At 56.2% G+C, this 21,329-nt stretch overlaps 2 protein-coding genes across 6 annotated transcripts; one reads left to right on the forward strand and one right to left on the reverse strand.

The window, feature by feature from the left end:
• Window positions 1–12: 12 nt before the first annotated feature.
• On the reverse strand, window positions 13–9,228 carry ODAD3 (outer dynein arm docking complex subunit 3). Of its 3 annotated transcripts, none has more exons than XM_081283655.1 (13): window positions 8,621–9,228; window positions 6,720–6,841; window positions 6,560–6,637; window positions 4,729–4,929; window positions 4,553–4,654; window positions 4,345–4,470; window positions 4,050–4,172; window positions 3,372–3,524; window positions 2,009–2,169; window positions 1,772–1,928; window positions 1,053–1,208; window positions 531–615; window positions 13–367 (listed from the first exon to the last, which is right to left on the reverse strand). In XM_081283655.1, the coding sequence occupies exons 1-13, from the start codon at window positions 8,865–8,867 to the stop codon at window positions 249–251; spliced, it is 1,830 nt and encodes a 609-aa protein (XP_081139781.1). In that variant the 5' UTR covers window positions 8,868–9,228; the 3' UTR covers window positions 13–248. The 3 variants fall into 3 exon arrangements, with proteins under 3 accessions (XP_081139781.1, XP_081139782.1, XP_081139783.1); XM_081283656.1 differs by having other exon boundaries at window positions 14–367; window positions 4,759–4,929; XM_081283657.1 differs by lacking the exon at window positions 6,560–6,637 and having other exon boundaries at window positions 14–367.
• Window positions 9,229–9,422: 194 nt separating this feature from the next.
• On the forward strand, window positions 9,423–19,713 carry PRKCSH (PRKCSH beta subunit of glucosidase II). Of its 3 annotated transcripts, none has more exons than XM_081283658.1 (18): window positions 9,423–9,527; window positions 9,853–10,004; window positions 10,177–10,293; window positions 10,983–11,078; window positions 11,177–11,234; window positions 12,155–12,272; window positions 13,468–13,597; window positions 15,543–15,627; window positions 16,326–16,404; window positions 17,048–17,134; window positions 17,374–17,550; window positions 17,618–17,714; window positions 18,212–18,281; window positions 18,431–18,520; window positions 18,716–18,790; window positions 18,866–18,965; window positions 19,049–19,205; window positions 19,390–19,713. In XM_081283658.1, the coding sequence occupies exons 2-17, from the start codon at window positions 9,929–9,931 to the stop codon at window positions 19,193–19,195; spliced, it is 1,602 nt and encodes a 533-aa protein (XP_081139784.1). In that variant the 5' UTR covers window positions 9,423–9,527; window positions 9,853–9,928; the 3' UTR covers window positions 19,196–19,205; window positions 19,390–19,713. The 3 variants fall into 3 exon arrangements, with proteins under 3 accessions (XP_081139784.1, XP_081139786.1, XP_081139785.1); XM_081283660.1 differs by having other exon boundaries at window positions 9,451–9,523; XM_081283659.1 differs by lacking the exon at window positions 9,423–9,527 and having other exon boundaries at window positions 9,537–10,004; window positions 17,374–17,529.
• Window positions 19,714–21,329: the final 1,616 nt, after the last annotated feature.

Raw genomic sequence — 21,329 nt, forward strand, 5'->3', positions numbered from 1 at the left:
GTGAATACCCAGGAGTCTGGTCAGTGACCTTTATTGCGCGATTCTGAGGCCAGCGTTGACCCGCCTCGGGAGATTTACTGTGGGAACATCTAGTCCGGCCCCCTCTCCTCCGGGCTGCCACTGGCCTGCTAAGCTCCCCGTCCGGGCCTCATCCAGCCCTTGAAGGGGCCCCATGGACCCGTGACTGGACCCAGAGGAGTCGGGGGCTCTGAAAGGGAATGGAGGCTCCAGATGGGCAAGATGCGAATCTAGGACCTCCGCGAGCGGCTGCGCTTCTTGCTGCGGGTTTCGATTAATTTCTGGGAGCGGATCTTGAGAGAAGCGCGGCTCACCACTACGCTGTCCTCCTCCTCACTCTCCTCTTCGTCTGCGAGGGCACGGGGCGATGCGGCGTTGCGGCTCCCCAAGCTCAAATCAGACTTTCCTCCCCAGCCATCACCACCCTACCCACCTCCACCTTGGACCAGAGCTCATGCTCAGACCACCTCTTGCCGCTCCAAACCCCACCCCCTTTTCCAGCCAGCACTGACCGAAGAACTTGTCCTTGGAACTGGCAAGGTGCAGGGGGATGCGAGTGTTGTACTGGGGCAGCTTTCCTTCTAAGGTGGCATAGAACTAAGTGGAGGGGGTAGAGAGGGAGGTGAGGGCGAGGCTGGGGCCCCAGGGAAGTTCCTCTCCCCTCCTCCATGCCGATTCCAGAGACCACTACTCACTCCTATTTAGTTTTCCTCCAGCCCGGCTGCGTCCCTCATTCTCACCAGACACTCTGATGCCCAGCTGCACCCACTTGTCACTCAGGCCCACCGCGGGTCTTTGGGTCCTGCCACTAAGTCTCTGGATGCCCACCCTGAATCCCCCAGTCTCGCCCTCTGGCCTCGCGAGACCCATTGCAGCTCTCTTGGCTCCTCTCCCTTTTGTAAAAGGCTCACTCCACACGTTGTCCCTAAGACCCCTTTCCAGCTCCTGAGCTTCTCCAACTTGGCCTCCTAAAGGCTGCCCCGCCCCCTCAGCCCCAGGGTCTCCTGGGTCCTGCCCTGTGGCTTCAGGGGCACCTCGCGGTCGGCGATGTGACGCAGCATCTCCGGCACATCGTGGCTCTCGAGCTGTGCCTGCAGTTTCAGCAACTTTTCCTCCACGAGGCCCAGCAGGTTCTGCAGATAGTCCCCAGCGTTGGGATCTAATTCCTTTCCCGCAAAGCGGCCGTTCTCCTGTGGCCAGCGAGAGCCAGGTCAGTTGCAAGAGGCTGGGCCTCTGGGGGCTGGGCCACCAAGCTGGGGTTTTCCCTCAGAGACTCAGCTGCAGAGGGGAGGAGCCACCCACTGGGCTGGTGCTTACTCAAGGCGCCCGGACTCTGAAATCAAAGGCCACGCCTTGAGGGCGGGCCTCTGAACTCCAGGGGCATAAAAAGGGTGCGGGGAGGCCTCTTGGTGAAGGGTAGAAACGCAAGGAAGGCAGTAGTGACCTTCTGAAAAAAATGGACTTGTACAACGACAGGGTGGGGGTTCTCCTGTCTCCGGCCGCTCCAGGATTGGAGGAGGGTCTCTGAGGTTTTGGGTGGAGGAAGAGTAGGGGAGCTCGAGGCAGGTCAAGGTATCTAAAATCCTAGGCCTCTTGGGCTTTACCAGGGATATGGGGCGGGGACTCCGATGAGTGGGGAGGAGCTTTTGACATCCTGGGTTCCCTGGGCCTAGGCGGCGGTACCCCCAAGCTTGACTGAACCTCTAAAGTCCTAAGAGGCTGTGGGAGGGAGCCGTTCGAGGGCGAGGCCTACCACTTTGACGTGATTCAGCTTGCTCGCCAGGTGCTCAAGGTTTTCCTTAGTCGTCTGCATCGCCCTCAAGGTGCGCTCCAGCTGATCCTGTGCGTCAGCATGTCGCTGCCCCTCGGTCTTGAGGTTCTCCTGCATCTCAGTTTGCATCTTCTGCTGGCTGCAGGGAGGGGAGAAGTCACCACCGAGCACTGCTGACCCCGCACTCCCTCCGGCCTCCCTTGAGCACCCTGGCCTCACCTCACCATCATGGCCTCCCCGGAGTACTTGAGGTCTTCGAGCTCCCTCTGTAACCGCCGCTTCTCTTCCTTTAGCCTCGTCAGCGTCTGTTGGTTCTCACTCTTAAGAGCCTCCAACTGAGCGAAGGTGTCGCCCTGGGCCACAAACCGCCGCACCACGGACTGCGGACCACCCAGCCCCAGTCAGAGCCTAGGGAGGCACCGGCCTGCTCGTCTCCTCTCCTTCCTCCCCGCCACACAGGATAAGTGGTCTAAGCTGGTGGCTTCGGCAAACTGATGTATGGGGGCAGTGTGGGTCGGACTTGGGGTTGCCTCAAGAGTGTACAAAATCCTGGACAAATCCTCTTTCTTGCGCCCCTGTCTACATTTGAGCTGGCCCAAATCGATATAGAGTGGGGGACAGAGCAGCCATGAGCATAGCTGCTTTCCAAAATTAACGTGCCAGCAACTTCTGCAGGGAATCTAGTCCATTCTCACTAGTAATACTGGCGTCTGGGGAGCCATCCGCTCACCAGACACACTTCTGAAAAGGGGTTTGCCTTGGTGCCCCAGATGATCCCATATTTGGGAGTTCAGGGCCTCCTGGGGATCAACTCCTTGGGAGCAGCGGCAAGGTCACAGAGAACCCAAAGGGTACAGACTAGTGTTCCTCAGTGGAAACCTGGCACTTTAAGGGGATACAGGAGCCTTGAAATTTTTTCAAGCCAGGCGCGGTGGCACATGCCTGTAATCCCAGTGGTTTGGGAGGCTGAGGCAGAAGGATTGAGAGTTCAAAGCCAGCCTCAGGGAGCTGGGATTGTAACTCAGTGGTAAAGCCCTTGCCTCGCATGTGTGAGGCCCTGGATTCGATAAAAATAAATAAATAAAAATATTGTGTCCTCTGCAACTAAAAAAAAAACATTAAAAGAAAAATCCAGCTTCAGCAACTTAGCAAGATCCTGTCTCTAAATAAAATATATTTTAAAAGGGTTGAGGATGTGGCTCAGTGATTAAGTGTCCCTGGGTTCAATTCCTGGTATCAAAAAAAAAAGGAAGAATAAGAAGAAATTTTTCAAAGAGGACAACTGTAAAATGTGAGAGACAGGACGAGTCCTCCCCCAGGGGGCAGGCCAAAGAAGTCAGCGCAGGAGGAGACAGGAGGAGAGGAAGCATGTAGGCAGTCCTGTGGGTCTCGTGTAAAGGGCAGCAGTTTCTCCGGTGGGGGTGGGCCGGTAGCTGAGGGGAAAGGGGTGTCTCTCAAGAAGAGAGCAAGTGCGTGCGCAGAAGCCTAGGCCGGCGAGAGGAGAGGCGGAGTGTGGCGGTCTCCCTCCCCTGGAGGCTGCTGGGGTCCGTCTGGGGAGGGAGAGGGCTACCGCGGCACTCACGTGCGTTTCTGCTACGCCGGTGGCGTCCTTGACCTTGCCGAAAATCGTCTCCATTTGGTACATGTTCCAACGCCGTCGCAGCTCCTCGTCCTTGGCGCGCAGGTGGTCCTGGAGGGTGTCGTCCGACTGCAGCAGTATGTGCTCCCGCTGAGTCTGCTCTTGGAGTGAGTCAAAGCCAGGGTCCGTTGGTGGACAGAGGTTTGGGGCCAAGGCTGGGAGGGGACAGGGTTCAAACTGGGGAGTGGGGGCCGTGCAAAGACTTGGAGCCAGGTAAGAACACTTGGGCGGGGATCATGGGGACTCGGCAGGAGGTGGCTTCAGAGCCAGCACAAAGGGGAGGAGTCAAGAGAGGGGCGGACTATCAGCAGGGTCAGATTTAGGTCAGGGAGGCCTGGTCAGAAGGGGGAAGGATGAGTGGAGACCAGGAGTAAGGGGAGGTTCTGGCAGTGCCAAAATGTGGCACTTAGGTGCGAGGGAAGGAGAGAGAGGAGGGCAGGATGTGGATGTGGTGGGTGTGGGAGGAGCCCTCGCATCAAGTGGAGGTGGAGTCAGGGAGGGCGGTTAGAGTAGGAAAGGGTCCACGGTGAGGGCTAATGGGGACAGGACTGGGAAGGGACAAGGCCAGGTCGTGTTGGGCTTGGGCTGGTCACGAAGCCCTGCACCCCTGGGTGCGCCCACCTTGCGCTCCATGCGCTCGTTCTGCAGTTTCTTCTCCTCAGCACGCTTCTTGCAATCACTTATGAAGCGCTCTCGGCTCTTGCGTTCTCGAATCACGGTCTCCTCCAGATACTGCAGCTGGTTCTGGAGGGCGAGCAGAGGGGCAGCTGGTACGCATGTCGGCTGGAGGCAGAGCGCACAGACCCTGGTAGACACTGTCGGGACAGGTTGGCAGGGTGTGGTGGACAGACAAGAGCGGCTCGGGCGAGGCTGGGTTCAGATTCTGGGGAGGAGACCTTGACAGGTGGGCTGGCACCTTGGCAATGTCCCGTGCGTTGAGGGCCTCTTGATTCACCACGTGCAGTTCCTCCACCTCCTGTTTGGTTCTCACCACCTCAGCCTCCATGGAGTCCAGACGGTTGTCCAAGTTGAGGCTCTCCTCCTGGGCATGGGAGTGGGACAGGTCTGTGGCTGTGGTTCGGGGCAGACCTGCCCTCCTCCCCCCAAGCAGGCCTAGTCCCTACCTGGAGATAGGCCTTGAGCTGCAGGTACACATTGGTAATGTGTTCTGCCTCTTCCGCCTTCATCCGGGCCTTCTCCAGGCGGTTCTCCAGGTTCCTCAAGGTCTAGTGGGCAGCAGGGCTGGCTGAGTCCCCTCCCTCCTCCATTCCTCCCCTGGCCCCAGCTCCCCAGGGCTCGCCTTGTGCCTCCTTATGCGAGGAGGCCCTACCTTGGCCTCCTCCGTGTTGCAGTTTTGTGCCTCGGTCATCTCTAGCTGGCGAAGGCTGTGCTGCAGCTGGAGCTCCTCCAGTCGCTTCTGCCTCAACACTACCTGGTGTCGCAGGGCATTTACCTGCTTCACCTTCTCACTCAGCTGGTGGTCCAGGTGCTCCAGGGCCTGCTGCAGGAGGACAAGTGCGAGAGCAGGGGCCTGAGTCTTTTAGTTCCTCCCTTCTCCCACAGAGTGGCCTTGATCTTCCCTTTTAAAAAATTTTTATTTATTTATTTATTTATTGTTTAATTTTTTTGTAGTTGTAGATGGGCAGAATGCCTTTATTTTATTTGTTAATTTTTATGTGGTGCTGAGGCTCCAACCCAGTGCCTCACACATGCTAGGCAAGCGCTCTACCACTGAGCCACAGCCCCTTCATCTCCCTTCTTATCAGGTCCCTGCAGATTTTCTTTGATGGACTCAGTCTCCAAATTTCCACCCACCTCCCTGGCCATTCAGTCTCTGGTCTCCGTGTCTTTTGTTTTCGGAGAGAGGTAGTCGCAGACTCTCCTCCTGGTTCATACCCTCCCCCCTGGTGATCTTACACAGTCTCAGGGGCTTAGAGGCCATCTCTACACTGAAGACACCTAAACTAAGCCTCCCCTTATCCCACATGCAGACTCTCAAAATCATCCCTTCCAAAAGCACCTGATTGTCTCATCAACGAGTCCTTCTGCCATTTTTCCCATCTGGCCTCATGGCAGCTCCATTCATACTCAAACCCCAAATCTTGCTGGGGGGGTAGCTCAGTCATAAAATGTCTGCTTAACTGGGTTCAGTACCCAGCACCAAAAACAGACAAAAAAAAATTCCCAAACTTTGATGCCATCAAAGATTTTTCTCCCACATATATCTCATTTGTTAGCAAATTCTCTCGTTCTCTGTCAGGTTTCCCCGAAGGTATCTCTTTCCTTCAACCTCTACCATTTTGGTAGTAGTGCAGGCCAAAGCATCTTTCACCCGGATTACTTCTCCTCTTGCCTCCCCTCCTGTCTGTTGAAGTCTATTTTCCACTTCAAGGAACCATGACACTCCGTGTCATGGTTGAGGCCAGGATGGGTCTCCCTGCCTTGCCTCACTCTTCCCCAGCTATCCTGGTCTTCACCTGGTCTCCGCACTCGATGCTTCTTCTTACCTCAGGGACTTTGCACTTGCTGTTCCCTCTGCCAGGAGTTCTTTTCCTATATTTTTTCTAATGTTCCATTCCCAGCTCGTTTGGAAAGAGGTCTTTGCTGACTTCACTCCCAATCTGAAGTACCAGTATTTGCCATTCTCTAGTAAATGACACTGATTTATTTATTTCTCTTATGGTTGCTGGAATTCCTTTGTTCTTACCTCTGTTGTTCTGTTTTTCCCCCCCTAAGTGATGAGGTCCCTAGGTTTCTCAGGTTGGCCTCAAACTCCTGGGCTCAAGAGATCCTTCCACCCAGCCTCCCACATGGCGGGGACTATAGGCTGTACCACCATGCCCAAATTTTGGAGGAGGTTTTGTTTCATTTTGGGTCTTGTTGGTCAGCTTCTCTACTAGAATATGAGCTTCTTGGAAGGGAGACTTGATCTGTTTTGTCACTGCATGGTCCCTGACGCCTAACACCATGTCAAACACAGAGCCAGTGCTTAATAGAGATTTCTTCGAGGAGTAAATGATTGGCAGCCCATATAGGGAAAGGTTTGGAGAGGTGGAAAGTGGTAGCAGGAAGTCCAGTGAGAAGGGTACCCAGGATGGAGTCAAGGGAGCTGGTCAGTGGGTGAGGCAAACCTGGCCTGTCCTGTTCTTCAGGTATGGCTTCTCTGATTTCCATTCTTGAATTACTGCCTGGACCACTTTCTCATCTCCCTGCAAGGAGAGGAGCCCGTCACCCCTCACTCAGGCCACCTGCATGCCCCCAGCACCCAGCCATCCACCTCTTCACCCTCACCTGAAGCAGGTCCGTCAGTTGCAGCTGGAGAATCTTGGTCTCCTCTCGGAGCTGGCTGATGGTGTCCTGGTTCTTCTTGATGTTCCACTGGGAGCTCTCATAAAAGGCTTTCCGGTCACTCTCTGGGGGCAGGTGAGGTGAGCAGACACAAGCTCAGTGTCATTAGGTAGGTGGATGGGACTTCCCAGAGGGAAGATCTTCTTGCAATCAATCTTCAACTTAATATTATAATGATACTTGAAGATGGAGAGAAGATGGTTAACCGGCGCAGGGAAATAACTTCCAACATTCTCTTGTACTGTAGGATAACTATGGCTGACAGCAAGTCAATCGTACATATCAAAATGGTACAGAGGATTTTGGGTATTCTCCAAAGAAATGACAAATGTCTGTGAATATGCCAATTACCTTGATGGGTACACATTGTGCACATGCCTTGAAATGTCTTACCATCCCCTCAAAATACACGTTAAAGTAGTTTGTTTTCAGCCCTTATTTATGTGTTGGGTGCTGGACTCAGGTCTTTCCAGGTACTCAATATCACATGCCAGTAAGTACACATCATACCCATTTCACAGATGAGAAAACCGAGGCTCATATTGGTTTAAATTGCTCAACATCACAAGCAATCTTGCTCCTGCATCCACACCTTCAACAGCTATTCAAGATTATCTCCTTCTCCTCTCTTTTTTTTTTTTTCTTTTCCAGAACTAGGGACTGAACCTAGGAGTGCTCTACTACTGAGCTACATCCCAGCACTTTTAAATAAATTTTGAGACAAGGTCTTGCTAAATTTCCCAGGCTGGCCTCAAACTTTTCATCTTCCTGCCTCAGCCTCCCAAGTACCTGGGTTATAGGTGTGGGCCACCTCGCCCCCCCCCCCCCAGAAATATTCTTAGTAAAACCAATAATGATTTACACACAAGGATTTCCCAAATATCTGCTCAACTGATGTTTTGGCTGAATAATTTGCTGTGGGAAGCTGCTGTGTGCCTTGTAGGATGTTAAACTGTATCCTGGCTTTGGCACAATAGATGCCAGGAGCAGCTGCTCTCCAGCAGTGTAACAACCAAAAATGTCTCCAGACATTGTCAAATGGCCACGGGAAGGACAAGATTTCCCTATCCATGAGAACTATTAGTTTTCACTTTATAATACTTTATCATATACCAGGCACCTTTCTAATCACTTTATACATTCCAAGTAGCCACCTTGCACTGTTACTATTTCCATTTTACAGATGGAAAAACAGCAAGTAGGTTCATGTTAAATGGCCCGAGGTCAAACAACTGTTATGCAGAGTCAGGTTTTATCTCAAAAATTCTGGCTCTAGAATCTTCATGTATGATATGGAAGAACCGAAATTACAGTAAATATGAAATACAATCCAGTCAGTTCATTCTCTCATTGTTTCTGGCAGTGCCGAGGATTGAACTCAGGGATCACACATGCTAGGCAAGCACTATTACCACGGAGCTACCTACCCAACCCCTACCCCAGTCAGTTCTGAGCTCAGAAGTTTGAAAAGAGAGATGAGGAAAACCATGAATGAGTATGAGTGTTTCTTTTCGTTTTGTTTTTGTTTTGGGTACTGGAAATTGAATCCAAGGGCGCTTTACCACTAAGCTCCAGCTCCAGCCCTTTCTACTTCTTATTTTGAGACAGGGCCTCGTAAAGTTTCTGAGGTTGGCCTCAGACTTGGGATCCTCCTGCCTTAGCCTCCCAAGTCGCTGGGATTGGAAAGTTGCTCCACCAAGCCCGACAGAAGCGTGAGTTTTTGCCTCCAGAAACTTGTCCACCTAGATTCATACTAGTGAAACTCCTTTGTCACACCATGCCTAGTCGAACTGGGTGGTCACTGTTGACCCTCGATCCTTCTGGGTCCCCTAGAGCCATCTTACCTAATAGTTGAATCTTCCTTTGCAACTCAACCACCTGTGCGTGCACAGAAGTCTTCACCGCCCCGCGGAGGGATTCTGCTTTAGAACTGCGTGCGGGCCAGGCCTGTGCTCCCATAGCGTGCTTGCCTCGGGGATAGCCATACTTGGCCTGAGCCTTACTGCCCTTGGCTTTGGAAGAGGGTGTAGAGACCTGGTCCTGAGCAGTCAGGGCGTTGAGAGAGGCCGCCCTGCACAGAGGAGACGTCATGACTGGGTTGGGGCCAAGGACTGCTAGGAGCTAGAGGAGCAATAGGAGTCCGCTGCTCCGGTTCGGGATCCGTCAGCTCTGGTTCCTCGGGCGCCTGGAATGCACTTTCCGACAGCTTGGCTGGCCCTCTCAGCATCTCGCGGTTGCTAGGTAACCTCCTCCCCCCTCCTCCCTCCGAAGTTCCCGTGGAGATCGCCTGCGTTCCACCCTACGACTCTCATTGGCTGATGACGCGCAGAAGGACGGTCTCTGAAGGGGACGAGGCCTAGCCGCGATGCAATCACGTGTTCATCGCATTTTTTTTTTTTCCTTTTTCTTCTCCCGCTGGGGGTTCACCGGCATTTTTCAGGAACTTTCTGTTCCGGTTGCAGGAGCCGCCACTCCCAAGATGGAGGCACTCTGCGCCGCCATTAAGCGCGATGCTTCTGATCTATCGTCTCTTAAGACTTCACAGTCCTGCCCAAGATGGCCGTCTCAGTTCCGGCACCCGCATGTTAGCCACACCCAACATGGCTTCCCTGAGCTGTCGTTCTCCCAGGAGCATGGTGGGACCGGAAGTGATGCTTCCTAGACTTTTCCGCTTTCTTTTTACAGCAGGATCCCTGGCCGCTGGGCAAGGGGGGTGCGGGTGTTACTGACCTTTGCCTCGGCCTCTTGTAGGTGATGAACTAGCGGGTGGGAAAGCAGTCTAATTTCGTACAAGGGGCAACTAAGGGGTGTCTGCGCAGTGGGTGGGGGAGACTGTTAGCCCTTTGGGCCTATTGGCGGGAATCGGATTGCCCCCTTGGCCTCGGCACAGGGAGCCGAGGTTTTCAGTTGCCCGCCCCTGATTTGAGCAAAGTGAGACTCTTCGACTGGCCAGGACTGGGGACTCGTCTGCCCCCTGCTCCCAAATCAGAGCTCGTATTGCCCGGAGGCGGTGGAGGAATCCAACGGGCTGGAAGTAGCCCTCTCCTGCTGACCAGTTGTCCCATTCTTGCCGCAGCGTGGGGACGCGGTACATCTCCCCGCAGCCTCCTTCCTCCCGCAGAACCAGCTTCCGGCCTTACAGCCCCAGCGGGATGTTGCTGCTGCTGCTTCTGCTGCCCCTCTGCTGGGCAGTGGAGGTCAAGAGGCCCCGGGGCGTCGCCCTTACCAGTGAGTTTGCTGGAGGTGGGGGTCGGGCGTGGGAGGAGCCTACCCGTGGCTCCTGGGGTGGGCCTTTGCAACATTTTACCTCACTTTACCTGTGACGCAGGCTCAACCAGGGGGTGGGCGTGGCAGAGGTGGTATTCTGTTGAGAAGGTTTCTCTCCTTCTGTCCTCTCTAGACCATCACTTCTATGATGAGTCCAAACCTTTCACCTGCCTGGACGGCTCTGCCACCATTCCTTTTGATCAGGTCAACGATGATTACTGCGACTGCAAGGATGGCTCAGACGAGCCTGGTGAGCTCCCTACATCCCCCCACCTCCCTTTCACCTCATTTAGTGAGCACTGCTGAGCGCCAAGGCCCCATAAGATGATGGAGAGAAACCCAGTCCTGCCTTCCCATGGCTTCCAGGAAGCAGGCACGGAAACCTGGCCGATGTTGGGCTGGGGGCATTGTTCAGTGGTAGTGTGTTTACCACACTAGAGGTCTGTCCTGGGTTCCATCTCCAGCACTACATCCCACCCCCAAGAAAAAAGAAAACAGAAATCAGGTCCTGCTGTTTCGACCAGGGCAGTAGATGGTGCTGTGGAAGCCCAGAGAACCCTGCCCTTCCAGGACATTCTGGAGATCAGGAAAGGCTTCTCAGGGGAAGTGAGTGTTCAGGAGAATCCTGAAGGAGCTGCAGATGGAGAGCCTACATTCTACAACCCCCAGAGATAGGACTCAGGGACAGTCTGGCTGGGGATGGGGTGAAGACAGAAGAGGAGCTGGCAGGGCCGGGTTTTGAAGGGCCTCAGAAGAGAGAGGCGGCAGGGAGCACTGGAGAGTGTTGTTTTAGGCCTCGAGTGTGCAGCTCTGGCCTTCCCTTGGTTGTTCCCACCTTTCCGGTGCTTTCTGTGTCCCGGGGGTCCAGGGCTGTGGGCGGGATGACAGTTAGGCACCTGGCTGGGTGAACTCAGCGGGCCCTCTCTGCCTTCACCACAGGCACAGCTGCCTGTCCGAATGGCAGCTTCCACTGCACCAACACTGGCTACAAGGCCCTGTACATCCCCTCGAACAGGGTCAACGATGCAATATGTGGTGAGTACAGAGGCCCTGGCATGGGGAAGTAGGCGGTGGTGGCCAGGGCGGGTGGAGGCACGGCCAGCTCTTGATCTTGGCCCCCACCTCTACTTCAGACTGCTGTGACGGGACAGATGAGTACAACAGTGGCATCATCTGTGAAAACACCTGCAAGTATGTGATGACAGTACCCTCCCCTTTGTCACCCCTCACCACTTTCTGGGCCATACCCGTTGCTTGGGCTGGCTCCCTCCTCTTTTGCTCACTCTGTGCCAGGCAGGTGTTTTCTGAACCCTCCATCCCTGGCTCTCCCTGTAGCCCCAACGCAGGTGCGATTGTTTCCTTATCCAACAGATGAGGAGACTCAAGTGTAGGAAGGGAAAGGACTTCTCCAGAGTCACTGTTAGCAGGTAGCAGAGCTGGAACTTGATAGCTCCACTGGAACTCCTGCTCCATGTTTTTAATAGCCACATGCTAGCGTGGGGCCTGAAATTTAAACGTGGGTGATGTGAGCAACAGAACTGGGTCAATTATGAGGCAGCGGGGAGTAGGGAGGACTGTGGGATCTACCAGAACAGCCACTCTCAACTCCTGTCATTGGTGGGTGGGTGGAAAGGCTGGGTCAGGTATTTTTTGTTTTTATTTTTATTTATTTATTTTTCATTGTGCTGGGTTAGTTTTGCAAAGAAGCTAAGACTCCCACACTTACATAAGTTCTCCTGACTTCAGGTCTTCTAAGTGGAGAGTGGCTTGAGCAAAGTTCAATTTCTGTCAGTTCCCTTTCAGTCTAGGAGTCTGTGATTTCTGTCCTTTCTTTCCTTTGTCTCTTGGGAACCACCTCCAAGCCCCCAGTCTTCAACACTCCCTAGTACCTCCCCTTGACCCCAAGATTGCGCACTGTCCCTCCTCTCAAGGACAAGGGATGAGGGGCACCAAAGTTGGGAGCCTGGGGATGGAGGAGCATTTGCTGGCTCATCCTTAGCATGGTGTGTGAGCGTGTGGGGTTGGCAGGTACATTCGGCCCTTCTGGAAGAGGGCAATGGGGTATGCCTTGTGTGCTCCCTGGTGGTGCCTATGTGTCCCCTCTACTCCAGAGAGAAGGGCCGCAAGGAGAGAGAGTCCTTGCAGCAGATGGCAGAGGTCACCCGTGAAGGGTTCCGCCTGAAGAAGATCCTTATTGAGGATTGGAAGAAGGCCCGGGAGGAGAAGCAGGTGAGGCACCCTTGGAGGCTGACTTGGGACATTCTGGGCCTTGAGGCCTAGAGGGGTGGGCTGGCAGTGCTCGTGGGGTTTGTACCTGCTCCTAAACAGGGTCCTGGGACAAGTTGCCACATGTCTGCCCCTTGCTCTGCTCAGGTGAACAGCACTGAGCATTTAGTCTTTGGCAAAGTAAGGCAGTCAGCTCAGGGGCCAGCCAAGGCCAGACACTGGACTGAGGTGAGCTTCAAGGGTCTATGCTGTCTCTTAGGGACAGGAGGCCTCCTTTCTGCATCCTTGGTCTGTGGTGCCATTGTCTATAGAATGAGTTGATGATCGGGGACTTCCCAGTTTGGGGGCTGGGCCAAACAAGGTGATATGGTCAGCAGCACCTGCCAACCCTGAACCACTATTGATGGTGACCATGATGAGCTCTAGCTGGGGCAGAGTTGGGCAGGGAGGTAAGGATTCTGCCTGCCTCCAGGTGGGGATATCGGTGCTTTCCTGGCCTGTCCCTCAGTGTCTCCATCTTTTTCATGTATGTGTGTGGTGCTGGGGACGGAGCACAGGACCTCACACATTCCAGGCAAGCGCTCTACAACTCCCCAGCCCTTGTTGCTTCTTAAGACGTAGGAGTACAAGGCGTGTCAGGCACTGGACAGGAAGCTAGGGCCAGACCTGGACCGCCCAGGGGAGAGACAGACAGTGAAGGGAAGTGTGGGAGCTTTGCAGCATAGAGGTGGGTCTTGCCATGCTCTCCCCGCTAGAGAAGGAGGTCTCCATCTAAACCAAAAGCCCTAGGATAATTTGGACTTAGCCATGGAGAATGTTCCAGGGTAAAGGAACAGCACGTGTAGGGGTCTGAGTGCTGTCAGGGGGTTGGAGCTGTGAGTTTTAAGATGAGGGCAGGGCAGAGAGGGCTGGAGAGCAGGCAGGGCCTTGTGGGCTCCATCAGGGTGTTTGGGCCCCTTTCCAGAGGCAGGGGGAGACCCAGGTGTCTGAAAGGTCTCTTTTTCCAGGAAACCAGGAAGTAGGAGATATGGGGGTGGGAAGAAGCAGGTGGATTCTGGATGTCCCTTAAAGGCACACTGGCGTTGTCCTTCCCAGCCCTGCGGCCACGGCCTTCTCTAGTGGATTAGAAGCAGGGAGGTTGCTTTAAGAAGCGGGCAGACCTGAAGGAGAGCTGGCCTTTTTGCCTTCTGCCTCCCAGAAAAAGCTCATTGAGCTACAGGCTGGAAAGAAGTCTCTGGAAGACCAGGTGGAGTTGCTTCGGGCAGTGAAGGAGGAGGCTGAGAAGCCAGAGAAGGAGGCCAAAGAAGAGCACCGGAGGCAGTGGGAAGGTATGTCCAGGCTGGCCAGGGGCTCGTCTGCTCTTGGACAGGAGGAGGGCCTGGGCTAGGAGGCTCACTCCTGCTGTCCCTTGGCTGACCTCTGATGGTGGCAGCTCATTTCTTTGTGTGCCTCGTTGTCCTTGTGTTTTGGTCATCATGTGGAAGTCGTTTTCAGGAATAGTTTTCAGCCTAGGTACTTTGTGCTTTTCTTTCTGTCTGATGCTTGGAACGCTGCCATTCAGAGACCCCTGAATCCAAGTTCAGGATTGGAGTTGTTGTGCTCTCAGGCAGCGTGTGAACTGAGATATGTGCACCTGTTAGATTATGTCTCCCCATCCCCTTTGTGTGTGTGTGTGTGTGTGTGTGTGTGTGTGTGTTTTAATTTTTTAGTAGTAGCTGGACACAATACCTTTTTTTATTTTTACGTGGTGCTGAGGATCGAACCCTGGGCGCGCACATGCTAGACGAGTGCTCTACTGCTGAGCCACAGCCCCAGTCCTTGTGTTTGTTTTTTCAGTGCTGGGTATTGAGCCCAAGACCCCCATGTGCTGGGCAAGCACTCTACCCCTGGGCCACAGCTCAGCCCTTGAGGAGTTTTCTGATCTAGCTTATGACTGACAGGTAGCCTTGCTGAATCCGTGGGGCCCCTGTTAGTCTCCTGACCTTGGACTTTGATTCCAGTCCCCTTTGCTCCCCAGGTCTCATCAAAACAGACATCTGAATTTGTCAGGTCTGACAAAGTCCCTTTGGCAAAAATGACTTCTGTGTTCTGTATCTTCTTGTCCCTGCCATCCCTGTGGCCTTGGTTGGCGGTTGTTGAAGCACTTCTCGCTGTTGGGTCGTGCTGCTGTGACTGGAGGTGCAAAGCCGTGGTCCAGGGTCTCAGTCTCAGTCCTCGACACCCCATGGAAGCGGGTTAAGAGGGGAGGGGGAGGAAACCCACTCTGTGCTAGCTGAGGGGCCGAGCCTTGCTGGTGGGCATTGGAGACGTGGTCCTGGCTGCTCATACTGGTAGCTGGGGTGTGGATGGCCCTAGGAACCAGGGCAGCCCCTCTCTAAGGCCCTGCTGTGGGTCTCCGAGTCTCTGGGCCTCTGCTGCCCTCTTTCTTCCCTCCCTCTGCTGACAGGCTCTTTCCGATCTCTCCTAACCCATAGCTCATCCAGCCAGCCTGTCGGGCACCTGTGAGTGCCAGGCTCGCCCCAGATGCTAGAAACAGCACTGAACCACCCGCACGGGCTGCGTGAGCGCCTGCCCTCGGGGGAGTGAGCCAGGCAGGGAGCAGGGCACGGGCTTTGTGGGGGGTGTCAGGTCTGTTTCCTGAGAGCAGCAAGACGGCCACGTGGCTCGAGGGGGGAAGTGAGGTGAAGGGCAGGGTGCTGAGGGGCAGGCTGGCCGCGTCACTCTGGAGTGGACTTGGGCCTTTGCTCCAGGTGAAATGGGAACCGCCGAGCACAGAGGGACAGGCCCTGGTTCCTGAGTCCCTCCCGGGAGAGAGGTGGGAGTGAGGGTAGGTGCCAGGAAACCAAAACTTGGAGATGACTGGTCCTGGCAGGTGAGGAGCTGGGGCCAGATGGGACTGGGTGGGGAGCAGCCGGTGGATTCTGGATGTCACTTGAAGGCACTGTGAGGTTGTCCGCCCCCTCGCATGTAGGATCCCAGAGGCGCTTGTGCGCAGGAAGCCTGCGCAAGCCCAGGCCCTGGTGTCCATCCCTCCCGCTGCCCACTTCTCTTCTCCCCATCATGTCCCCCCCCACATGCCCAGGCTTCACCTGTCCACTTCATTTCTTACCTGTCCTTTCCCTCCAGAGGACACGACCTTTCTTTCTCTTGTCCACAGCTGTGTCCTTAGCACGCTGGACACACAGGGGGTGCTCAGTGGCAGACAAGGGCCAGTTTGGGACAGTGGGAGTGAGTGGGCGGGGCACAGGGTGACGAGAGCCGGCCCCTCCACAGAGCAGCAGGCCGCGTCCAGGGCCCAGCGGGAGCAGGAGCTGGCAGCCAACACCTTCCAGGAGCTGGATGACGACATGGACGGGGTGTGAGTGTGGCCCTGCCGCCTGCCCAGCTGGGGTCCCCTCGCCCATCTGCTTTTGGAAGCCGGCCAGAGCCTGCGCTGGGTTCACCTCTGGGGGTCTGGGCCGCAGAACATCCCGTGGGGAGGGATCGCTTTCCCAGGGCCAGTTAGTCCCAGCACAAGTGGCGAAAGCCAGACCTGAGTGAATTCTGTGCCTTTGAACGTGCTGAGTGACCCTGCAGATGGTGAAGGCTGGGCTTTGGGAACCAAGGGGAGCTCAGAGCCCTGGAGGGAGAGGCAGGGCTGCTGGGGGGCTGCTGGTCATAGGAGTGCAGGGGTGGCGTCCAGGCCAGCGTGGGTATCGGGCCTGGCTGGGTGGAGGTGCTGGGCAGCGGGCAGTTTTGATAAAACATTGAGTTGTGAGGGCAGAAGAAGGGAGAAGCTGGTAAGGGTCAGAAAAAGGATCCTGTGGGTGTCCCCATGTCTCCAGCCCCGTCCTGCCTCCATCTCTGCTTTGAGCCCTGGGCGGGGGAAGGGGCGCTGGGCTTGCTCCTTCTGGCCTGGGGCCCACTCCAGCCCTTGCCTCTCTCAGCCTCCTGCCCCCCCACTGGAGGTCCTTAGCGAAGCTCTGGGAACAGCACGGCAGGCAGGAGCGGGCAGGCCCACCGGGCAGCTGGCTAAGCCCCAGGGAGCCTCACCGCTCCCTGTCTTTGTCCCCACAGGGTCTCGGTGGCTGAGCTGCAGACCCATCCAGAGCTGGACACGGATGGAGATGGGGTGCTGTCTGAAGGCGAGGCCCAGGTACTCAACCTGCCCACAGACCTGGTGACATCAGGACAAAGGAGTGGGCAGGCCAACGGGCAGCTCTGGTGGAAAGCTCCCTGTTGACCCCGGCCAGGGCTGTTGGGGCACCCAACAATAGCTGGTGGTGGCTGCCCAGGGTCACCTCTCCCCATCTGGTGGGGTCCAAGAAAGAGCCAGGGCAGGGGAGAGCCGGCTTCCCACTTCTGTCCCCACCCCAGGCATCCTGCTAGCTGGATGCTCGGCTTGCCCTGCCCACCCCAGCCTTTGGCTGTCTTCCCCTGTACTCTCCAGCCTGGCCGCTGCTCCTTGTCCCTCTCTCTGTTCCTGCCCACTCCTGGGTCCTTCCCTGTCACCCCTTGGCTTGGCCTCAGAGGCCTGGCACGTGGTGCTCAAGCTGTCTCTGGGCTTTCTGCTCCTTCTGGTTCCTCTGTCCTTCTCCGGGGTCCCCAGGCCCAGCCCTGCCTTGCTCCTCAACAGGCCTGTGCTGCCCCCTTCCGGCCACAGCACCTTGCTTGCTGGGTCTGGTCCCCAGGCCTTAGGGCCCCACAAGCCGGTGCCTGGCACCACTGTCCGAAGCCCCAGTGCCGGGTGCTTGGGAATGGGCAGTGGAAGCCCAGTCCTGACCCCACTTGCCACACAGGCCCTCCTTGGTGGGGATGCCCACACGGACGCCAGCTCCTTCTATGACCGTGTCTGGGCCGCCATCAGAGACAAGTATCGGTCTGAGGTCAGTATGGGAGGGGGAAGGGAGGCCATCCTGCCGCTGCCCTGCCCCCACTGCCTCACAAAGGCATGGTCTCCAGTCCTGGCCCCCAGCCACCCTAGCCAGCTGGACAGTCCGCGTGTCTTCTAGAGGCCCCCTCCTGTCATCTGTCCCGCCCTTCCTCTAGAAGGGTGGGGCCACTGGCCATGATGGTGTGAGCAGGTGCCCGTGTCCTCAGCACCCGCCTTCTGCCTCCCTGCCAGGTACTGCCCACGGAGCTGCCAGAAACTTCATCCCCTGACGTGTCGCAGCCCAAGGAGGAGCAGCAGCCATCAGTGCACTTGCTGCCCACAGAGGAGGAGGAGGAGGAGGAGGAGGAGGAGACGGAGGAGGAAGAGGAGGAGGAGGAGGAAGAGGAGGTGCAGGGGGAGCAGCCCAAGGTGTGTGTGGGGGCGCAGGGGGCAGAGGGGGTGGGGCCAGGCTGCTGCTGACCCTGCCCTTCCCCAGGAGGCCCCACCCCCACTCGAGACCCCGCAGCCGGCCAGACCTACCGAGGAGGACAAGATGCCACCCTATGATGAGCAGACGCAGGCCTTCATCGACGGTGAGGTCCCGACCTGGGGGGAGGGCACTGGGCTCCCAGCCTGGGCCCTGTGGTCACCTCCAGCAGCCTGGCCCTGCCCCTTGGGAGTGGAGCTGGAGCTGAGCCCCACTATCCTCCTTTCCCAGCAAGGGCTGAGGCCCAAGCTGTGCCTGTCACCTGTCCTAGGATGGGATACCTCCCAGTAAGCCCCGCACACTGAGGCCTGCAAAGGCGCCCATCCCGCCAGCCCCAGGGCTCTGCCTGCCTCCCCAGGGCTGCAGCTTGTTTGTGCCACCCCTGCAGCCGCCAGCAGCGGGTGCGCGGGAGCCCGCCAGGTCCCTCAGGAGCCAGGCGTCTTAGCAGCAGGAGAGGCCTTCCCTAGGCCACCTGGGTCCAGTCTGTTCCAACCCTTGACCAAGTCAGACCCAGGCAGCAGGGGGATGCGGGCTCATCTATGGCACCCCATTTTCCATCTTCCTGGGTGGAGGTCACCACTCTGACCTCTGCTCCCTCCCCAGCTGCCCAGGAGGCCCGAAACAAGTTCGAGGAGGCTGAGCGGTCCTTGAAGGATATGGAGGAGTCCATCAGGTAGCCAGGCCTATGTCCAGGGGACGCAGAGCCACGCCATGAGGCAGCTGGGCACTGGCGGGCCTGGCTTCTGCCGGGGGGTCCCCGAGTGGCAGCTCCCGTGTTGGTCCCTGTGTCCTTGGCTGCCCTTCACATGTCTCCCCTTCCAGGAACCTGGAGCAGGAGATTTCCTTTGACTTTGGCCCCCACGGGGAGTTTGCCTACCTTTACAGCCAGTGCTACGAGCTGACCACCAACGAGTGAGTCCTGGGCTGATCGGCCAGCGCAGGGGGCGGTGGCTGAGTGCAGGGGCGAGCGAGCCGGTGGCAGGGATGGGCTGCCCTCCTCATCGATGGGGACAGAGGCCAGGGTCAGTGTAATTTGAGGCTGTGAGCCCCTTGTGTGCAGGGGTTCCCATGACCCCTGACCCGTCAGCCCTGTCCCTCCCTCCACAGGTACATCTACCGGCTCTGCCCCTTCAAACTCGTCTCACAGAAACCCAAACTCGGTGGCTCCCCCACCAACCTTGGGTGAGTGTCCCAGGCCAGGGCCTCCTCCCTCCCTCCTCCCCAGCTGCAGACCCTCAGCACCTTGCTCTCCCACAGCACCTGGGGCTCGTGGGCAGGTCCAGACCACGACAGATTCAGCGCCATGAAGTACGAACAGGGCACGGGCTGCTGGCAGGGCCCCAACCGCTCTACCACCGTGAGTGCCCGACGCAGGGGGCTGTGGGTGGGAACCCACGCCGGGCCCTGCCCGCCCGAGCCTCCCACCTGCCTTTTTCCCAGGTGCGCCTGCTGTGCGGGAAGGAGACCGTGGTGACCAGCACCACAGAGCCCAGTCGCTGTGAGTACCTCATGGAGCTGACGACACCTGCAGCCTGCCCAGAGCCACCCCCAGAGCCACCCGCCGAGGGAGACCACGACGAGCTCTAGCTGGGCAGAGGTGGGCAGGGAGATGGGGTCTCTACCCACCCGAGTGTGGGGACATCGCGCTCTCCTGTCTCCATCTTTCTTTCTGTTCTGCCGTGCTGGGCGGAACCCAGGGCCTCACACGTGCTGGGCAGCTGCTCCCCCCAGCTGTACCCCAGCCCCTCCCTCGTTCTAATTTGTTCTTTCTCCCACTCTAGAACCTCAAGGCAAGAAACCAGCCCCCGCAGTGCCGCCCACCTGCCCTTCGCTCTGTGGACCAAGGCCTGCCCCCTCGGGTTCCTCCCCCTCCCGTGGGGCAGGAACCTGATGGGCTCCCCCTGCTCCAGGAGCCCAGGTGGGGCAGAGCCAACTCCCGGCCCGGGTGGCCTCCAAACACGGGGCAAAGGAACTGGCCCTCATTGGTCCCCCACCCTGGTGGTGTGCCCCTCCATCCCATCCTGCCCCCCCCTTTCTCCCCTGGTGGGGACCGTGAATGACTTGACCTGTGTGACCTTGAAACAATAAATGTGACTTCTCTCCAAGCCTGGTGATGTCTGCTTGCTCTACCAGGGTGGGAATGGGGTGGGGTAAGGGAAGGGGACGCAGCCATCTTAGGTAATGCCTGGCCTCCCTCATCATTAGTGGACACTGCAGCCCAAGAGATCCATGAAGATGGCCTACAGGGAGTACAGTCCAGCAGCAGAGGGCGGGTAGACCCTGGGCTTCCATCTGTGCCAGTCTTATCCTCTCTGATCTTGTCTGTGCCACGGGTAGGCCAAGTTTCCCTCCCAGGGCAATGAGACCCCGGCCCCCAGTGGGACAGCAGCCTGTGCTCACCTCTCAGCACAGCAGCATGAGAGAACCTCACCCATCCCTGTTTGCCAGTGCACAGACACCCGAGACCTTAAGATTCTGAACTTTTATTTTCTGGCATGAAAAGTACAAATAATTAAACAATTCCATGTAAAAGTCTGTTACCGCGGCCAGGCCTGGAATCCCGGTAATAAATAGTCTAAACGCAACGCAAAGTGTTCTTGTTGGTTTTTTTTTTTTTGTCTTTTTTTTTTTTTTTAACAGTTCTTTATCACCTCCAACATGGACTCTGTCGTGATTTGAAACCTTCCCAATAAATAACAGGATGAAGGGAGGGTTGGAGGGGCTGAGCCTCCTCCCCGCTGGCCCTGCCCCTGACCCCCAGGGACGTGGAAGACCGAGGCCCCCCTCTCCTGGGAGCCCTTGGCCTGGCCCCCTGGGGGGAGGGGCTGGCCTCCAGGGAGGGGGCCTGGCTGGGCTGAGCTTTGTGTTTTAGAAAAAGAAGTCCCCTCCCAGTCTTGGGGGTGGCAGGGCCCTGCCTAGGCCTCGGTGGGGGGTGTGGGGAGGTGCCCCCTCTCCAGAGCCTGGCCCCCCCCAGGGTGGGGGACAAACCCAGCCCTTATTGCTCGGATGCCTCCAACATGTGCGGAGGGCAGAGGGGAGAAAGCCCCAGAAACAGCAGGGAAAGAGGGGGTGGACCCGTTAAGGGGTCCCTGCCCTGCTGGAAGGGAGGGGGAAAGGAAGGAGGACTTAAAACCACAAGAATAAATAGGTTTGTGTATCATGAACAAGCTAGGGGTTTCACCAGCTAAGAGGACTGAAAAAATTCTCAAGACAAGAGCAAAAATAATCCCATTGAGACCCCCGGACGTCGCTGGCCATGGGGTCTGACCCACAGAAGCCCACGCCCCCCGGGTGCCACTCGGCTACCGTTACTGTTATTAATAATTATTATTACTTTAATGATTCCACTTCCCCTTTTATAAATAAATTAGGCATAACCACATCTCGGCAAAACTTAAAGAAACAAAGAGAACATCATCGTTCCTTTAACTTGCAAACTGGATGAAGTAACAGAAATATACACAAATCTCCTTACAGGGCAACAGGAATAATAAATAGTTAACATAGCAATAAGTTAAAACTACAAGAAGCTAAATTCAGCAAAAAAGTACAAGAAAGTTAACTGGTGCCAGTTTATGTCTTTTTTTTTCCTTTTTTTTAAAATCTCTTCTGTGTGTGGTTTTTTTTTCTTCTTCTTTTTGTTGCTTTTTTTTTTTTTCTCTCGTTTGGTTGGCTTTTTTTTTTTTTTTAATTTTGTCGCTTTTTTGACTTTTTTTTTTTT

Source organism: Spermophilus citellus (assembly GCF_964194105.1).
Source record: "Spermophilus citellus genome assembly, chromosome: 3".
Taxonomy (NCBI): domain Eukaryota; kingdom Metazoa; phylum Chordata; class Mammalia; order Rodentia; family Sciuridae; genus Spermophilus; species Spermophilus citellus.